General features: G+C 36.4%; 1 protein-coding gene across 1 annotated transcript in view; it reads right to left on the bottom strand.

Annotated features, from left to right (window-relative positions):
- UNC13C (unc-13 homolog C) overlaps window positions 1–20,978 on the bottom strand; it is a 656,973-nt gene that overhangs the window by 110,861 nt on the left and 525,134 nt on the right. The window contains exons 22-23 of the mRNA XM_006149494.1: window positions 18,074–18,151; window positions 13,131–13,208 (exon numbers count right to left, since the gene is read on the bottom strand). Coding sequence (XP_006149556.1) covers window positions 13,131–13,208; window positions 18,074–18,151 — 156 coding nt within the window. The remainder of the gene's footprint in view (window positions 1–13,130; window positions 13,209–18,073; window positions 18,152–20,978) is intronic.

Consider the following 20,978-nt stretch of genomic DNA (forward strand, 5'->3'; position numbering starts at 1 on the left):
CTAAGTGCTAGTCCCAGAGAGGTTGTATTTCTAAGTGGCAACAGACAGAATGCCTCTGTCATGTAACCAGGCCCTACAACAACTTTTAAAGGACACATTTTTAGTTTCATTGAAATATTTAACGTTTATATAGCCTAGATTATACCATTAGAATAGGCACAGTGATTTTGATGTATGGCCTTTGCAAATTATAGGTCTTTTGCAATAATGAGAATAATGGGCATAAATATCACTCATTTAATTATAAAATAATCTCTTTAGGCTCTGAAATGACAAATTCTTGAGTTCTCTGCACTTATTTATGTGACTAAATGGCAGATTCATTTTATCCTTGTTAGTTCTTCAGTGTTTTAGGAAATAATAGGAAATCTGAGAGTTCATTGACTCAATTATTAGTGTCAGTTTTTAAAAATTATTGTCTTCCTTGGGAAAGTAAAAAATGACTGTTTTTTTCATAAAAGTTTAAAACAGCCTATATAAGTAGTATAATCTCGAAATTAATTTGACTTTCCTTTGTATTATTATTTAGATTAAACACAAAGAGAAAAATCTGAGTACTCAAAAGTCACAGGTAATTAACTTATTCTAAATTAGAAACTGAATGAGCATGTGTACCTGAACAATTTATTTGGCTAGCGATTAATCAATCAAGGCTCCGTGTAAACAGGAATATACTTAATGAAAATTTAAGAATTCTGAATCGAATTCTGAGTTTGTAATAAATAAATTTCAAAATGAATTTCACCTATTCTCAATGAAAATTTTAGGAATTCCAAAATCTAGACTGATAAAGTGTGGTTCTCATGATCAGAATAAGCCATAGTCACATATAAGTAGTAACTGAATTTTTACCGTATTGACATAGCTAATAGGCAAAGCAGCTTTTATGTTTTACTTTCTTCTTTTCCTAAGGCTCTTCTACTTTTCCTTTAAAAGACAATTCATTTATTCAAATCTTCCCCCAAATGTTGCTCACCCCAGGCACTTAGTAGCTCTAACCTCTGCACTAACTGCTTTTTGCTATTCCTGTGTATAAATTTTGCTCTCCTCTAATTGTTCTACTATAAATCTATTTCTTCCACAGAACTCTCACTTAACTTTTTCTCCTGGGTGTCTTTCGTAGTGCCCTGAATGCCTCAGCATTTACCAAATGCGCAAGGAAAGAGATGAGGACAGAAAGAAGCAAGAAAAGACTCCCCTGAGGAACAGCCCCGATAGTCAGAATGTTTCTTTTCCTTGGACTTACCCTTTGCTTGACTCTTACTAGGACACTCCTGCTTTTGAAACCTTTCATTCCTTAGCAACTGTATGTTCTGGAATTTCCAAGTTAGTCCTGATTTCAAATATTTGTCTCATTGCCAGACCATGTCAGATTATGCCCTGATATTTATTTGGTTAAGAAAATATGGTTGGAGGGGCTGGCATGGTGGTTAAGGCACTGAACTCCCACATGGCTGACCGTGGTGGTCGAGTCCTGAACCTGGCAGCTTGCTTTCTCACTTTTACTCTCTAGTAAAATTAAATAATAATAATAACAATAATAAATAAAATTAAATAAATCTTTTTTTTTAAGAAAATATGATCACCATATCTACTCTGCATATTTGTTTTCTAGCACAAACTCACTCCCTCGGGATCTAAAAAGAGTACATTTTATTTAACCCTCTTATAACAGAATTTTTAAACTGGCCATCACATTCCTCCATGGCATTTAAACTTATCAGAGAGCTCAATATGAACTCTTGAAAATAAATAAAAAACTTAGTGTGAGAGAAGTTAAATATCTGTAGTGTGTAGGGCTGGAAGGTGGCACAGCAGTAAAACATAATGATCTGGGAGGCTGCCCCACACAAGAAGGGTCCAGGTTTGTGTACGGAGACCTCCCTGTGCACGCCAGACATGAGGGTGCGCATGATCCAGGCTGGCTGAAACTGGAGGAGGTTGTGGCGTCAAGACACTGTTGAGGGTACTCTTTTTCTCTCACTATCTCTCATGAAATTAGTAAATAAATAAAAACTTTTAAAAAGGTCTTTAATGTGAATTTTATTTTTTTTCCAGAGTGTTTATTACTATCTCATTTTTATCTTTTTCCCTAGGGGGCCCTGGGGGCTTATCATCAGTGTTAGGGTTCTGCTACTTGCCCACCTAAAGAACTGCATATCAGGAAAGAAGTTCATTTCCTGGTCCTCACTTTTTCAGAGTCCAAAATTTTATCATTGGTCTGGTGGCTTTTGTGCCCTTTTTAACATTTTCGCATTAAATCCTTTAATAAATGCAAATGTTACCATCATTTTTATGAAAAAAAAAAAAAAAAAAAAAGCTTCCTTGCCAAGAAAAATGCTGTTCAGTTTTAATTCTTGATTCTTTCTTTTGGATTTTGTTCCACTAATTGTTCCTTTCTCTCCATCTTCAATCTCTCTATGATTAATTTTATTACCCCATGCTATGAATATGCTTAAATGGCTTTTATGTTAAAATTAAAAGCAGAACAAATAATGAAAGAAAAGCCAAATTTGCTTGGAACTACCTTGTCATCGACATTTAGTTAATACCTTTCCTTCTCTTGACCTTCAAACTGCTCACAACAGAACTGCAAACTGGATGGACTCTTTGTCAATATCCTCTAACTCTTCATTCATCCTCTGTGATGTGGCATCTATTCTAGATACATGGAAACGTGACATCTAGGTCACCAAAGGTCTCTTAATTGCCACATCCAATGACCTTATTTATCCTGCTCAGCCTTCTTCATACCACTGTTCATTTCTGAAGCTCTTTTGTTTCTTGCTTCTTTAGCTGCCCAAGATTTATCTCTCTGATGCTGACTTCTCTGTATAGCCCTTAAATATTATTGTCCTCAATTTTCCCTTGCCAGTCTTCTGGTTTTTTACTCTCTACCATCTCCACGAGTGACCATATTCTTGCATCTGGTTTCAACCACCAGCTATATACTAATAGCCCGTATCTGATATCCATAGTCTCAAAGGCATGACTGAGCTTTCCCATGTCTATTCGACTTTTCCCCTTTGATGAACACACATACCTCGACTGCAGCATATAAAAAATGGACTTCTTATATGCCCATCATGTATTTCTATTCTGATCTCCTCTGAGCGCTAAGTGGTATATAGCCATTTAAAGCAGAAATGTGAAAATCATCTTTGATTTCTGTGTTCTCCCTTTCCTATTTACTTGGACACTGAATATGACAGTTAATATCCCTGATGTGTTTTTTTTTTTTTCCATCGGTCCTGCCCTTCTCACGTCCTGATTCAGCATGTTTCTCAGAGGCCCAGAAAATATGTCATGCTCTTGGATCATGGAGATTGAAGAGCAGCATTCTTAGAAATTATTTCACAAATGTCATGACACAATTTTGCATAGGAAAACAATGTCATGACTTTCCCAACAACTCAGTATTTTCTCGGAAGCAATTCTCTTCTGGGCTATTGTAATCATCTCCAAGTTGTGTTCTTTTTCCTCTTTTCTCCTTCCATTCTAACTGTTCCTACAGCTGCTTTTAGATAGCCCACCTGGGATCATGTCACTTGCAGACCTATCAAGCTGGCTTTTAAGCAGAAAAGTGGTTTAAGCAATTCCTCACAATTTTATCTGGGCTTCTGCTATTTCTTTTATTTTGAAAAGATCAATTCTCACCAGTCCGTCCACTTGACCAGACTCTATTCCTTTATAAGATCTAGTTTGACTTAAAATATATGGTCAAAAAATCAGTGAGAATCTCCTTGTGAATTCAGTAGTCGGGTATTTTCCCTCAAATGCCCTAAATCAATTTGTAGGTCTTTGATGTCAACATGCATACTGCAGAATGTTGTCAGAAAGAAGAGCATGTGGCCCTCCCTATTGCAATCAAATGTGCCCAGCTCTACCAATTTTCCCCTGTGTTTCCTTTATTTTTAAAATTTCTCTTAGGAGAGACCCTCTCCAAGAACCTATATGACCATATTTCAACATAGACGGTGTCATTTTCCTTATCCCATTCAGGTGTACACCAATGTTATAGTAGATGTATCAGTTATATAAATTCATACTTCTAACTTCTGGCTTCAAATATTTGCTGAAAATCAGTTACTGTCTCCCATCCTAATTAAAGAGAGAATGCAGTAAATCCAACTGCTATTGTGCTTCAGATCAACTAAGTGCCTTTGAGTTATACTAAATTAGGTACTTAAGCCTAGGCAACTGAAGAATAAAAAGATTGCCTTATCTTTTATAATGCACTCCATGCAGTTTTGAGCTAGTCAACGAAGAGCAAATTTTGGATTTTTCTGTTTCTGTTTCTCTGAACTGTTTTTGTTGGAATTAAACCTTCAAGCATTCTATGAGTGACATGACATTATTTTTCTTGGTTACAACATTTTTTCCCCCTTCTCACCTACAACACATATGCTATCCCTCCACTATCATGAACTGCTAACAAGGTTCTTATCCTTACAATCACAGAATTTTGGAATAAGAGTAAACTTCAAAAATCACATAGTTCAACTTCCTCCTTTTTATGAGTGGAAACTAAGGCCCAAGTCATATGTCCTACTTTTGGAATATGGTGATTGAAGAATAGCACCCTTAGAAACTATCTTCTCTGATGCAATACTCTTCTAAAAATGTTCATATAAAAAAAGGAAAAAATTCTCAGGTATAATAACCTTACTAGAAAGGAACAGAGCTTATTAAGTGCATCTATCAGTTAACCATCTGGTGGAGTTGGACAGAGGAAAAATAACTGAAACATAGAAGAAATGAGACACTTATGTTTAGAATTTCATTCTGTAAACGCTGACTTTGTGCTCTGTTCTCTGGTCTTTTTCATGTGGCTGTTCACAGTACTGCACTTACAATGAAGCACTGTTCAATGATGTGAATATGGTGTGTTCAATCCCTGACTTACGTACCTGTTGAAATCAAGTAATGGGAACAGAATGTCCTCAGTGAGCCATTTTCATGAGGTATCTTAAGACTCCAATGCCAAGCAGAAAAAGAGCGGTGACTGGACTAGGCTAAAGAAGTTAGACTTTTCTAGTGATGCATTGACTTATGGTTTGTTAGATCAAGCATATGCAGTTGAAAGTGATCACAAGATATTGAAACAGGGGCCAGCAGGTGGCATGGTGGTTAACGTGCTAAATCCCTCATGGTCAACTTTGTGGTTTGAGTTCCAGACCAGGTGGCCTAAATGACATGCCAGTCACATGGACTTACATGTACATAATCCTGAGAGGAGAATGGAAGAGAAGGGACTGCAGCATGTCCATCTCTCCTTGGGGGATGATTTCTCACTTTCTCTCCCTTCTCTGTCTTATTTCTCTCTGGCAAGTGCATGTGCCCTACAAAAAACAAAAAACAAAAAACAAACAAACAAACAAAAACCCCAACAACAACAACAACAACAAAACACTAGGAAATAAAAAGATTAAACAACAACAACAACAACAACAAACACTGGGGAATAAAGATTACAGATAACGTCAGCTAAAGTGAAACTCCATCTCTCACTCTCTCTCCTCTCTCTCTCCTTCTCTGTCTCTCTTGGCTGTACCATTTATTCTTTCTTCTAGTTTTCTTAATTCAGAGAGGTATTTGTTTAAAAAGAGACTGGGAGGTATGCAAGTGACCCTCTGATCACTCTTGAATGCTCTGGGTACAGGGGTTAATGAGTAGCCCCTGCCTGGGTCTGTACTTCATTTTGACACAGACTGCCAGCCCAGAAACCTCTGAACCTCCTCAGTGGCACCTCTTCTTAATTCCACAAGCTCAGTGGCCAGCTGAACTTCGTGTGGTAATAGCACTGCTGGATTTTTAATCATATTTATTTAATCACCTCAATACAATTTGCCCTTCTGGCCTTCATTATTCTCTTAATTTTCTATTACGTCCTATTTGCTAACTCTAATTGCCGGGATGGTTAGGAGGACAAAGAAACCAGACAATATCTGCAAGCTGCCAAAATAAAGAGCCTAGACTTCAAACATTCCATTCTTCTAGTTATCTGGTGCTATGATTACTAAAAGTAACGGATTGCTTTTATTGAAGTTAGCCAAATGACATGTCACTTTTGACCTTATTTACACAATAAAGAGCTAGAATTTTAGATTATTCTCTGCATCGTTACAGGATTACATTTAACAAGTATAACTTTTCATTGAAGGATGTTTTTGTGTTAAAAAAGTGTGGCTGTTATTTTTCTCCAACAAACTTTCACTCGTTCATTGTTCTGACTTTTCTAATAAATTTATCTTATAATAGGTGCTCAACAAACATCTGGGTGTTGAATGAATTAATGAAAAAATAAAGTCTATCTTCATATCCAGCATGTTCTGACCTTTGTTTTCCATATAGCAGTCATAAGAGAAAGAGATGCTTGGCGGGGTCAAGACAGACATGGACCTGCATCTGGCTTCTAAAGAATCTTTTGCTAGGTACTAACAGATATCTCTGCTCCAATCGTTTTACAACAGGAACTGTAAGCTCCTTGTAAGCTTCTTGAGGCCAAAGGCATTTAAAAAAATCTTTCTATTTACTATACCAAGTCCTGGTCTCCTGCAGATACAGAACATTTAAGTAGGCAACAGCGGATATTTAAATCAAATAAGAATAACTTCATGAGTTGCTTTAAGAAACAAGTTTAGAACTGAAAGGAAGATAAGCTGTGACTCATGATATGTTGTGATCCATTTCATTATCTCATGAAGTCTAATATATATCTATCACTTACTTTGGTCTATAATTTATTTTGTAACTGCTGAAAAACATAAAGAGAGTGAGTTGATTCTCATTAATTTATTAGATAATAAATTATATCTCCATTTATATTAAGAAAGAAAGCTGAAACAGATAAGAAACCTGATCAAAGAGCTTAGCCTTTTCCAACTAGAATATCACTTTTTATAAGAATATACATAAAATGTACACATAAAGTCAGAATATTAATGTAAAAAAATGCTGAATTTTGTCCATGACTGCAAATTGGTCACCTATATTTGGGGATTATTATACTCTTTAATTTAAATATTAAATTTAAATTTGCACTATTGCGTTCTGCCCCAATATCCATTTAAACATACTGAATCCCATGTGTTCTCAAGATTCAAAACACAAAGAGTAGGCCATTAGAAGTTGTGCAGAGATAAGACAAAGGAGTATTTTGAACTATTTTCTAATGACTTGGCTCCTGTTCTAAAAAACACACAGCACTAACTCTGAGTGTAGTCTCCAGACCAGGAGTAGAAATGCAAATACTGGGCCATGCCCCAAACCCAGAGTCACATACTCTGGGGGATAGAGATCAGCAGTGGGTCTTTTGTTTGTTTGTTTGTTTTTAAAATTACAATTTTTTTTTAAGAGAGGTTTTTGTTGGAGTGTGCGTGCACTTGCCAGAAAGACAGAGAGACAGAAAGTGAGAAATCACTCCCTGGGGGGATGGCCATGCTGCAATCCCTTCTTCTCCATTCTCCTCTTGGGATCTTGGGCATGCACACGCACGCACCCAGTGTAAGTTTAAGCCATTGGGTCAGGGACTTGAACCACATTCAACTACATGGAGTCCAGCGACATAGCCATTATGCCAACTGCTGGTCCCAAAATTACATTTAATTCTCTCATGAGAATGAATAACAAAGAGAGTAAAAGAAGATAAAAAAGAGAGAAGAAAGACCAGTACACTCAACTGGGTCTTATAGCAAGATCCTCTCCTGCAACCTTCTTAGCCAGTCATGATCACTCTGGCTGGTGGGCCTGCTGTGTACAAACAGACAGGGGAGAAGAACCTAAGATCTTCCATGTGGATCCAGCATCACTTTGAGCAGGTGTTAGCAGTGGATCACAGAGACAGCCCAATGTATGTTTTAATAAGCTCTCTAGGTAGTTCTGATTATGTTGAAGTTTAAGAACTACTGACATGAAGTATTATACTCTTTAAAGCAGTAATCATCAATTCCTCTTGTCTAAGCACATAGAAGGCTGACAGAGTAGTACCAAGTGAAAAACAACAAAAGTGAATTTCTTTGCTCTTTGATTTAGGGTTGTTTAGCTAATGACCAAGTTCACAGGGTTAATAGGTTTAACAATGAATTTCAATGAGCTATGTGCACACACTGTTGTGTAGTCAGATGCAATTTCTAATTGACACATTGAATTTTCCATTAAGAGTTACATGTGATACAGATAGGAATCTCTGAAGCAAAAAAATAATTAAACCATCCATAAAATGTACACCTATTTGGGACAACAGAATTACATTCCAGTTCCTATGATCCTTCTTAGCCTGAGACACTTGAAAGTTATTCTCACAAGAAAGTTTGCCACCATAAGGTGAGTTAGAAGATTTTATTCTTTTTTGTGAAATATCAATAAAAATAGCATCATTATTGTACCTAATTGGTCTGCTTTGTGGTCAACAGAATGAGAAAATTTACCTGAACAAGCAAACCCTAAATGTCTTAATGATGGCTACCCTCTAGAATTTGAAGTACTATCAACAGTCAGCAGGCTCATGGATAGCTATAGACTCTGCCATTCATGATGGTTTTACCAATGCAATACTGGGAAGGAGTCATGCATCTTATGCTTACATGGTACAGTCAATCCCTTCTAAATCAATTTCTATTCATTCTATAGAGTTTCATAACCAATTTCTTATGACTGTCTGAAATTAAATTTAAATCTCTGATTATGTTTTCATAGAGTTTTATGAATTAGATTTCAGATCTAAGAACTCCAAATAAATCCTTTTCACATTCTATACTGATATGCATTTATTACAAAATAGTTAAGTCTAAGAATTTATTTGCAGCTGGTATATACTAAGTTATATTCATGACATAAATAATCTATTAAAATAGCACAGGCTAAAATATATCTGTTTAACTTTGGGGCTATTTCAGTGTTTACAGGATAATAAAACAATAATTCACCGATAAATGAAAATTATCACATGGCATGCTAAAAATCATTGTACTGTTATTGTGGTATGAAGGGGCAGGTAGTAAAGTATAAAGTGTTGCAACAAATTTAACTTCTAGCTCACGTCAGTCCATAATATGGGTTATGTATTTAATTCCTCCCCCTTTTTCTTAAGAGATATTTTTGCTAAAAGGCATGTGTGCTTTTCAGAGAGATACAGACAGAGAGACAGAAAGCAAGAAATCACGCCCCCCCCCGGGGGGGGGGACAGGAATGGCCATACCACAATCCCTTCTTTTCCATTCTCCTCTTGGGATCTTGGGCATGCATGCACATGCACCTGGTGTGAGTTTAAGTAGCTGGATCTAGGTCTCAAACTGCAGTCAACTATGTGAGAGTCCAACAATGTAACCATTATGTCATTTGCTGGTCCCTATTTAATTCTTTTTAATACATTTAATTCTTTTTGATATAGTGATTCCCCAAACTGTATGCACATTAAAAAAAAATCATTTGAGGTGCTTCAAAAACAAAAAACAGAATATGGGCTTCTTTCTTAAAGGCCTTTTCCTCATGGTTTTTGAGACTTCTTTTTTTAAAAAGCATTCTATAGAGGGATCAGAAATATATGTCAAAACATCCTCTTAATTCGTGTGTAAGAAAACATGATGGAAAGTCACTTTATAGGATAAGACATTTAGTGATTTGATTTTCTCTCTTTTTTTTCTAATTGGGACATTAGGAAATAATTCCTTTCACCCTCACAGGATATTGTGTGTGCAGTTGTTAACAGTGACTGCTCAAGTGACCACTTTTAGAGTCAATATCAACAACATAATCCCACGATTGTCATGGTGTGGGGCAATGTTTCCATCCCGGACTCCATTCTGAGAAAGGATCTTGCCACCAAAAACAGATTTTAGTCACTCTTTCTATTTCCAGAGGGGAAAGAGGCTGGTCCTGTAAAGAAAGAACAACTACCCCAACACAGTGATGAGGGTAAGATGGCAGAGAGCTGCAGCAGCATGCAGCCATGCCCGCAAGCGGCCAGCACTTTGCAGATAATATTTCTAAAGGCAAGCAATGCTGTTGTTAGAAGCCAACTAATAAATACACAGTATTAAAAACTATTCTGAGCAATTGCACAAGCAGTTATTTGCTAATTAATTTCATAGCAAGAAGAACACATCCCAGCACAGCTGGTGGTAGCCATGCCTGCAAGCGGCCAGCACTTTGCAGATATTTCTAAAGGCAAGCAACGCTGTTGTTAGAAGCCAACTAATAAATACACAGTATTAAAAACTATTCTGAGCAATTGCACAAGCAGTTATTTGCTAATTAATTTCATAGCAAGAAGAACACATCCCAGCACAGCTGGTGGTGGATAAAATAATAAGAAGCTCCTAAAGGAAGTTCTGGGCTGAAAAGTTCCCCTTAATAATACCTGTCAAAGTTTATAACCACTTCTACTGTGAGAAAGAAACTAGGAGTTGGCATCAATACATATTGTATAACTTTTAAAGGACACAGAATGTGTCTGTATCAAGTACTGTCTACTCTTCTCATAAAAATGAGTGAATCCTATAATTCTCAAAATCCTCTTTAATCTTTGTAAAAGCCCAAGTTAAGAGACTCATTTCAGTACTGCCACAACTACATTGGAAGAACTCTGACAATTATTTTGAGATTTTGGTGCCTAAAGGAGGCTGAGTGTAGCAACCAGCAACTCCAACAAAATTCCATATTAATTGAACTTTATGGCTGGGGGGTGGCTGTTACTCTCAGGCTTGGGTATAGATTTTGCTTCCCCCAACATCTCATCAATCCCTACATCAGTGCTGACTGGGCCTGCTTAAAGCCTTCTCTTAGCAGTAGAGGAACAGAGATGAAAGTAAAAGAGAGTAAGAGATAATAAAAGTAAAAGAGAGTAAGAGATATGATTTAAAGGAGAGATAGAAAAACACAAAAGAGCATAGACAAAGGGAGGAGAGGGAGTTTAAAAACTCTAAATATAGGAGCTAGGGTCAATGCTATCCTTCCAACCGATTATATTAGAATTCATTTTATATAACATGTTTAGCTAAAACTATCCTTTTGATTAAGTATGTATTTTAGCAAATAGACATTGCAAGGGCTCTTAAAGGGAGAAGTTACCAAGCTCAGTATTTATGTCTTCATTATTTTCTCCAGTAGAATGAATCCTATGATTTAGTCACATATTTGGAATGATAGGATGCAAAACCTGTACATTTCAAACTGGCAGTTTTGCCTGACATGAGTTTAGTTTTGATTGGTAAGCAAGCAGTCACATATTTTCAGTTTATATGTAGCTTGGCCTACAGTTTCCTTTAAGCACAGGTCTGATTTGTCAACTAGGGCTGTCTTTTCTGCTTTGTCTTGTTAATATTGAGCTCAGTAATATGTCATTCCCCATAGAGCTCTAACAGAATAGTAATGAAATAGTAGTAGAATAAGGAGAAATTTCTGGAAATATGACATTTGAAATATAATTTCATACTTAAGTGATTGGTGGTCTTTAAAACTGACTGAAAGGAGATAGGATTTCCCATCAGAAATCAGTAATTTCTTCACTACTCTTCAAAGTCTGAATATGAAACATCACTAAAATTGAAAAGGGAATCTCGCGTTATGATCCCCAATTGCTTGCACTCACCTAATTCAGCAGAAGAATTTAAAAAGGAGATTGATGCCCTCAAACCTTGCAAAAAGCATGAACTTACTTTGGGGAATAAAGCCGTATTTTACAAATTAAACTGAGACTGCAATAGAAGCACAGCTCATAAAAGTTCATCTTTTAAGTTTTGCACCAGAACACATGTATTCTAGTGTTTCTCATTTGCAGGATGCTAAACAGCAAGTCTATTTTCCAAAAGCCTAAAAACAAAGCAGACACCAGGCAGTGGGGATGGGGGAAGATGTACACATGTATCTTTGAAGCTAAAAGCAACATCACATGTGAAGAGGCTCCATTTTACAAGAAGCATTTGCAGCCTCAAAATTTGGAAATAAACAGGATACTTTGTCTCAAAATCTGACCTAGCTTTACATATATCCCATACACCTTCTCACAGTAAATATAAACATCAACTTTTTTTTTTTTTTTGAGAGGTTTTTGCTATGGGGGTGTGCGCTTGCCAGGAAGAGAGAAAGAGAGAGAGAGAGACAGAAATTGAGAAATCACCCCACAGGGGAGATGGCCATGCTGCAATCCCTTCTTCATTCTCCTCTCAGGATCTTGGGCATGCACACACATGCACCCAGTGTGAGTTTAAGCCACTGAATTCAGGACTTGAACTATGGTCGACTACATGGGAGTCCAGCAATGTAGCCATTAGACCATCTGCTGTTCCCACAAATATCAACTCTTAACAGAAATAGTCACACATTCTTGATTAGCAGTCATGGGATTTTCACTAAGGGGTTGGGGAAGGACTCCTTCATGATTCTCACTCTTGGCACCTTCTCCAGTCTTTAATCCCCAGTTGCTCATGTCTGTTTGTGAAAGAAAAGACTGTAACAAGCAGGACAAGGCAGGAGCACAGCTGATATTTTGCTCTGCCTGTTCAAACAAGCAAATGAGAATACATGGGAAGTGGAAAGGTCATTGGGTACAGGGAAAGGAAACCAGCCAGGTAAAGGATAAGATGCGTACTCTCACAAACCTCATAAAAGAATCTTTCTCCTTCCTTCTTCTGCTCATGGAAATGCAAGTCAAAGATGTTGGACAAAGACACGACACATTACAGACACAGCCCACAACACATTTTTGACAGAGCTTTTGTGAGGTAAAACACCAACCACTTGTACATCAAAGACCACTTGTGCCACAAAGCATATTTGAGTACAAACATCAATATCAAGCTGACATCGTACAATACAGTAAAAAAAAAAAAGAAAGAAACCTAACAGATCATTAGCATATATGCATATATTTAATTGTGTATATATGACTATGTATACACATGGTGAAAGGGTATTTCCTTTCTCCTATTCACGCTTTTAATATATTACCGAAGCATTCTGTTGTAGGCAATAATCACTTTAGTCCTTGATGGGATTTTAGATTATCAGCATTTCTTATTCATAGCTAAACTCCGTAGAAAGTTGACTATAATACTTTATATAGCAAAAATGAGAGGTGCTAATGATTCTAAGTAGGTATTTGGCAAATGCAGGAGTGAAAACATACCCACCTCTCTCCCTCCCATGGATTCAAACATTTTTTCCAGCTGGACCCGTAATTGTTGAATGTTGTTCATCAGGATACATGGCTTAAAGAAAGAAAGGAGTGTTGTGAGTATCCTTTACATACTGAATAACTGAATGAGTTCATAGAAAAGTGTTAGTATATAGCTGTTCACTGATAATATATTAACTTGGCAAATATAATAGTTCTGCTATTTCAAGATATGATTTTAACAGCTAGAAATCAAAAAGGAAAAAAAAAAAAACTAATGACCATTATGGGGGGATGACGTTTAATAACACAGAGACAATAAACTGTTAGAGACCTGCTACTCAAGTTCCTTTTATCCTTAATATTGTGACATTTCAAACTCAGAAATTAACTGTGGTCTATGTTTTAAGATTTATTTTAAGGAAACAGATTAGTTGGTATTCTTTTATTGTTTGACAAACCAAAACACTGAATTTTTAAATCCCCCCCCCCAAATTAAATCAGCAACGACAATAACAAATGCCTTTAATGAGTTCCCTGGCTACAGAGAAAGTCCCCATGCTGGTATTGAAGGCTCTTCATTCCCCGGCTCCAGTCATATTTTTCCTCTCATTTTCCTGTTTGCCTATTGAATCACAGCTATTATTCAAGTTCAAGTTTTTCCTTTCATGATTTGATCTTTTCGTCACTCATGTGGTATTTGTTTTATGTTACTTTTTATTTGAGTTGCTTTTCCTTGTCTCACCAGCCTACCTTAAATACATTATACATGCTACTGTGTCTCCCCCCATCCCCCTCCCGCTTCTTCTTACTCAGATTACTGCATAGTGATTAACATGCGTAAAAAATATTTCTCTACTTGTTTCCAAGAAGGCAGAAATGTAACAGTAACACAGATATAAAGCTTTTCCATAGTATTACATGTGACTTTAGAATAGTAAAAAAAAAATAAATAAATAAAAATAAATTAATTTATATTTGGAAAATATAATTTAGAATAGTTGTAGAATCATTAAATATTTGCTGCATATTGACTCCAAAAAGTAGATTAGGGGGAGAAACCAGGCAAAGCAAGAAAATAGTTATATCTTCCAAGTTGCTGGGAAATAAGGCAATAGCAAATCAGGGAGAATCATGCAAAAATCTCACACAGGGGGTCAGAGAGGTGATAGCTTTCATCACTGGAAAGATTTTATTATTGTTCACCCATACTTTAAAAAAACAAGTTTTGTTATAGGATGCATGTACTCACCAGAAAGAGAGGGAGAGGGAGAGGAAGAAAGGAAGAAAGAAAGGAAAAATGCCAGTTGTGTGTTCCCCAAATTCTAAGAGAATGGAGGGAAAAGGATTACAGGATGGCCATTCTTCCCTGGAATTCTCTCTCTCTTTCTCTCCCCCTCTTTCTTTCTTTCCTTCCTTCCTTCTTCCTCTTCTTTTAATTCTTATCTTTTTAGGTTTGTTTTTGTTCTGCCATAAAGCACATGTGCTCACCAGAGAGAGACAGAGAGGGGGAAAATGAGAAATCCCCTCCCTCCCCCCAGGGGGATAGCAATGTCACCATTGCTTCCTCCATTCTCCTCTCGGGATTTTGGGCATGCTCACACATGTGACAGGCATGGTTTTCAAGATGCTGGGTTTTCACCATGCCACCTGCTGGCCCCTATTGGACTCTTAAGACAACCACATCCTAACTTTTATTTATGAAAACAGTTTTATTATGTTGCCTTGATTATATGATTTTATGATATGACTATTATATGACCTATATTTTATTAAAACAGATATCTGTCCCCAGCATACTGAATCAGAATGATTCAAATAATTCTGTTCTCCAGCTGCGATTAAGCTACTTGATGAAGGGTTAGTCCCTTCTATAGCAGATATGGTTACATTTTCAGAGGATTCAACAAGTTCACAAACTGAACCAATAGACATTTTTTTTTCTGCTAGGAAGCACAATCACTGGGATTTTTTATTTTATTTTATTTTTTCATTGCAGAAGGGGAAGATACAGCTTAAACTAGGCAATCCTACCAGGGAGAAATCCAAGATTGAAGTAAGAACATAACTCATAATAAGCAGTTGGGCAATGACACAGGTGAAGGGTTTATCACCTTGTTCTCTGGGCCCAAGTTAACTTGGTAGACTATTTGATATTAGCATTTGGACTTATCTCTACTGACATATGTAACAAGACTCTAGAACTAGCTTTATCAATAAAGGCCGACCACCAAGCCTTCTTTGTATGATCAGGTGCAGCACAAGAACCATTAAGAAGAAAGTGAACATGGACAATGAGGCTCATTTGCAGGGCTTGCTGTCGGCCCCAAGTAAGACTCCGAGGAAGGGAGCAGTTTCCCAGGCAGAGACGGAAGGAATTAAATAAGAGACTCTCCTCCTTCTTTAAGCTTTCCCTGACTTTGAAATATGCAAAGTTCAATTTTATTGAATCAAGTTATCAAATCACTGTTGAGAACTAGATTACATAAATCTTCCTTCAATCTAATTTTGGAACAACTTTTTTATTTTATACAACTTCATAGTATATGAAAAAAAGTGCCCACAGTAAAAGAAACATTGATCTAATTCAGTTATTGCTTGTTGAAGAGTATAGTAAGATAACCTATACTTGTAGTCAAGTTTTATTTTTTTATTTGTATATTTTGACGTTTCTCCTAAAAAAATATCACAATGCATTGAGTTTTATCTCTACTTGGAACAAAGTAAGAAACCAGAAATACAAGGAATGAAAAAGCTAGGTTTGTTCCTATTTCTATAGGAATGAGGCATTTCTGAATTTAAAACAATTTTTAAAAGAAGTTATTTAAAAATAATTTTGATTTTGATAGTGATGCTTGCCTGTATTTTAGAAAAAGGAATAAAGTGTATAAAAATGTTTTGACCCATTTCTGATTTAAAATGTCACAGCAGAAAATAATTTTTAAACTTTTTTCTTTAATTTGATCCCCAAGAAATCAAATGTTATGGTCACATATGAAATGCTGTCCATCTTTAAAAGCTTTTAGCTCAATTTGCAGATGAAATGTGTAAATATATATATATATATATATACACACACACACACACCATATATATACTGAAAAATGTTCAATAAGTTTTGATAGTCTTGATATTAAAATAAATCTGTAACAGTAGTTACATGTAGTCAGGCAAATGTACAAAAAGACTTCTTTATTTTGTTTCAACTGAAAGTAAGTAGCTAATAGATATCCTTTTATAAAAGTAAAATATTTAAGTGGTAGAGTATAAGGCTGGTCAATATATCAATAATTAGGGGAGAAAAGCATTTAGAAAATGTTCAGGGAATTATTTTTATAATATTAAAAACTGCAAAGACCTTTTTTTAATAAAAAATTGTTTTCGAAAAGTATAAAACATATATAAAAATACACAGAATAATAAAAATACTGATTTATGATTTCATGAAAGCATTTTCAAATATGAAATCAAGTACGTTAATACATAAAATACAAGTCTACAGGGGCTTTTACAAGTTAGTTTTCCTTTCTGAATGACAGGAAGTAGCCTTAGTAGCACACAGTTACCTTCCAAAGTCCTGAATTTATCTCTCCTAATATAAACAGAATCTTTTTACAAGTGTCAGCACAGATTATATCCTCAATATAATACTTTAGAGATATATTATTATTTAATTAGAAATATATGGTTTTGTTTTGTTTTTGTTTTTGCTTTTTTGAGAGGTTTTTGCTATAGGGCGAGTGAGCTCACCAGAAAGACAGACAGAGAGACAGAAAACGAGAAATCACCCCTGCGGGGAGATGGCCATGCCGCAATCCCTTCTCCTCCATTTTCTTCTTGGGATCTTGGGCATGCATGGGCATGCGCCCTGCATGAGTTTAAACCACCAGGTCCAGGACTCGAACCACAGTCGGCTTCATGGGAGTCCAGCGACACAGCCATTATGCCAACTGCTGGTCCCAGAAATATATGTTTTCAACAAACAAATTATTTTGATTTTAGAATATTTATAACGAATGGCAATTACAAATCACTGCTGAGATGTCTGAAAGTTTTAATACAATTTCTGGGCAGAATATTAATTTAAAGGAAAGAACCATCTTCTGCAGTCCTTAAGAACCATTAGGATTGACTTATCTTAATGAGCTGTCAGCAAGAGGTCAAGGAGGTTTCAGTGAGAAGACTAGTAGCTTCCTTTAGAATTCTCTTTTAGACTTATGTGATAATGAGAACTGATTTTTTTTGAAGGGAAAAATCTGGTTTTCTTGTTAAACATTTCTGTAATCATTATTTCCCAGTGTGCCTCCTTTTTTTTTAAATCTATATTGTCAATATAGTTCTCCTAATATTACTGATGCTGAATAAGAAAGCTTTCACTCTCCACCTTAAAATAACAATTTTTATATTCCAGATAACTTTAATTTATCTGACTTCTCTTTCTGTCTCTTATTGGTTAAGTTGAATAACAATGTTGGTTTGTATTACTATCTCCTCCAAGGTCAAAAATAGATTAAATTAATAATTCAGAGTAGAAATCTGCATCATTCTACACTTTAGCTATCCTTCTCAATTTACTTGAAAACCTATACTAAAAGATTAAATATATTTGTTTTAGTATTGGGCCAAAAGGAAACTAGCTGGTACCAATTCTTATCTAGCCTTTAATGCCCAAGTTGTCCACTCATGTGATTTTTGAATATGCAAGTTTTCAAGTTTTGAGGCTAGTCTTGTTCCTCATCAACATGGAAAACCACATTGGCCAGGATTGAGACGTTCTCAATCTTCATGCGACCACTGTACTAAAACCGGTTCAAGGCTACTGGAGAAGTTTTCAAATAATTTCCAGAGACCCTTATTTCTTATCATCCTGTGTGAAAAGTCAGCAATTTGTCTTACACATAGTTTAAAGTAGTACATCTCAACTGAGAAATACTTAAAAGTAGAGCCAGTTTTACTCACCACATTTTCCTTATCACAGTATGAACTGAAGTCATTTGATACAATTGCAGCATACTGTAGTAGCACTTTGTTGATAGTCTAAGAAAGGAAACATTGTGACATTTATCTAGGGAAGTACACAGTTTTATGTATGTGCTATCCAGGTTACTGCTAAATCAGGCCAATTGCACGTTTTTTTCTGCTGATTTAAGTGGAGATTACAGTAACATACTTGACCAAAGAAGGATCTCAAACTGTTACATGTAGATGACATTTTGTCCCTGTTCTGGATGCATTTGGGAGATATTTCACATGGATCCATTCAGTTTAAACAATCTGCTCCACCATAAAATTCTTTATTTTCTAATGTTGCTCAGAAGAAAAACTGACCATCTTGTGGCAACCTTCTCTATACTTACTTACAATTGAATGATTTTCTTTTTTTTTTGAGAGAGATTTTTGCTATAGGGCATGTGTGCTTGCCAGACAGACAGAGAGACAGAGAGACAGAAAGCAAGAAATTAACCCCCAGGGAGGATAGGCATGCCACAATCCCTTCTCTTCCATTCTCCTCTCAGGATTTTGGATATGCACGCACACATGCCTGGTATGAGGTTGTTAAGCCGATGGGTCTGGGACTTGAACTGCAGTTGACTACGTGGGAATCCAGCAAGGTAACCATCATGCCATGTGTTGGTCCCTGACTGAATAACTCCTAATGTTCTTTTTCTCCCCCCTCAATACATACCTTATGCTTTAAGTCATCCTCATAGTTTCTAATTCCTAGCCTCCTTTCCTTGCCCACACACTCCTACCATGCTACAATTCTTTGCAGTAGTCCTTTTATCAGCTTTCTATTCCTAAATACTTGTTCATAAGGGAACAGAGCATACCTCATACATCCCTTAGCTATGAATATTTCCAGTAATTTTCTGCGATATGAGTTTTACTGACTACTATTATGACTACTTCTTAAAACCTAAAACGTCAGCACTTGTTCTGTCACACTTGTCTCTTTACCTCAATACATTCACCTTTGGTTCACTAAGTTATTTAATAACACAGTATTTGCTAAGGATATTGTCTAATCATTCCCTTCACGCTGTCTTTTATATCAATTCTTTTATATCAATTTCCTTTCTCTCTCTAATAACGTTTTCTGAGCCTCAGGGGGCCCTCTATTTTCATTAATTATTCAAAATGGAGACAAATAGAATGTGTTAAATAAATTTTATATCAATTATTTGAAGATTATCAGTAAGTTTACATCCTACTGCTTTCGCATAAAACTTGAAGTATCGTATGCCCAAGGTGGATGTGATCTTCTGAGAAGACATAAAGCTATAGGAACAGTAGAAGTACATCTCTTTTCATAGAAAAGCACAGACAAAAAGCCTTTTACTTTTACTTTTTTTTTTTTTTTTTGTAGATACAGTTGACTGAATTGTCTAGTGGCTCAAAATCAACTGAAGGAGCTACTCTAAGGAATTATGCTGAAGGAGACATTTCGTCTCTAAACCTGAATGGACCAAATGTGACCACAAGCTTGCTTTATAGACTTTTTAAATGACAATGAAAACATGAAATTAGGGATAACATGCAGATAGAACATTGGTATTTTGTAGAAGTATAGAGTAGTGCATCAATTTAAGCAGAAGATTGGCCCTTACTACAAAATCTTATTAAGCAACAGACAAATCCAGAAACACAGATGGCTGATCGGACTGAAGTATCATTTAAAAGTGGCTCCTCAAATTTTACCTTAGACATAATGCTGAATTGCTTTTGGCTCACCTAAGAAGCACTACTGAATCACTGGTACATTTGCACACACACTGCTTTCACTTTGGGTTCTCAGTGAGACTGTGAACTACGAGAATCACTGCACTATGTTCCCAAAACAAACACGCACAAGCCATAATCTTGACTAGGTGCCTGTTGCAATTCCCACATTATTACTTGCTCAAGATAAAGTTTGGACTGCATGAAAATTCTCTACAACTCAATGCTATTTAGACATCTCCCAGGTGACTTGCAGAACTGCCTGTCTTTTTCCTTTATCTGTCTATACTTCATAGGAAAACCCTAAGCCTTGAATTTCTGCTTGGAGACAAATGATCCTCAGCTCTCACACTCACCAGCCTCCAAATGTCAATGGTTAGCAAGTCAGGATGGGCTGTAAGGAAAAGTGCAGTCATGTAGGACAGTCATAGGGTTGCAGGTATATTACTTTAATAACCTGTTTCTTTACTACTATATAAAAATATACAATGACTGAGAATGTGCAATCCATATTTAGGAGCAACTTCAATTTTATTCTAATTTATTCAACTAAGTGCCTCACTACCAGACATTACTTTTTAATACTAATAAGCAGTTACTTATGTCTTCTCACCCATTGGTTTTCAGAGTGTAGTTTTAGGATTGCAACATCATAAGCATCACCTGGAAACTTGTTGGAAATGCAAATTCTTTTGTCCTAACCCAAGATTTACAGAGTCACAAAGGGAGACAGGCCCAAGCAATCTAGTTTAATAAATCTCCAGGTGATTCCTATACGTGCTAATCTTCGAGAGGCACTGCCCTAACCCATGCAGGGTGGAGGTCACTCCTCATAGAGAACTTCCTGGTGGGAAGGGCAGCTACAAAGCCTGGAAGATGGGTCTTCTGGGTAGGGGAGCTTGGGTCATGATATTATCCTTTGGGGGACTGCTAGGCTTTTGAAGTGAGGACAGTGCAGAGAGAGAAGCAGCAGACAGCCCAGCAGGACAGTTTGCATCAATTTATATGAAGCAATAGTCCAGAAGAGTAAAGGGTTCCATAGGTGCAGCGAAGGTACTGCTACTCAAAGAGCTCCAGGTTAAAAACTAACTCTGGTGACTAAAATATCCCGGTCTTCATCAATTCTGATTTGACAAGTGGAGCA

This window comes from Tupaia chinensis, unplaced genomic scaffold (genome assembly GCF_000334495.1).
Source record: "Tupaia chinensis unplaced genomic scaffold, TupChi_1.0 Scaffold000266_1, whole genome shotgun sequence".
Lineage (NCBI taxonomy): Eukaryota > Metazoa > Chordata > Mammalia > Scandentia > Tupaiidae > Tupaia > Tupaia belangeri.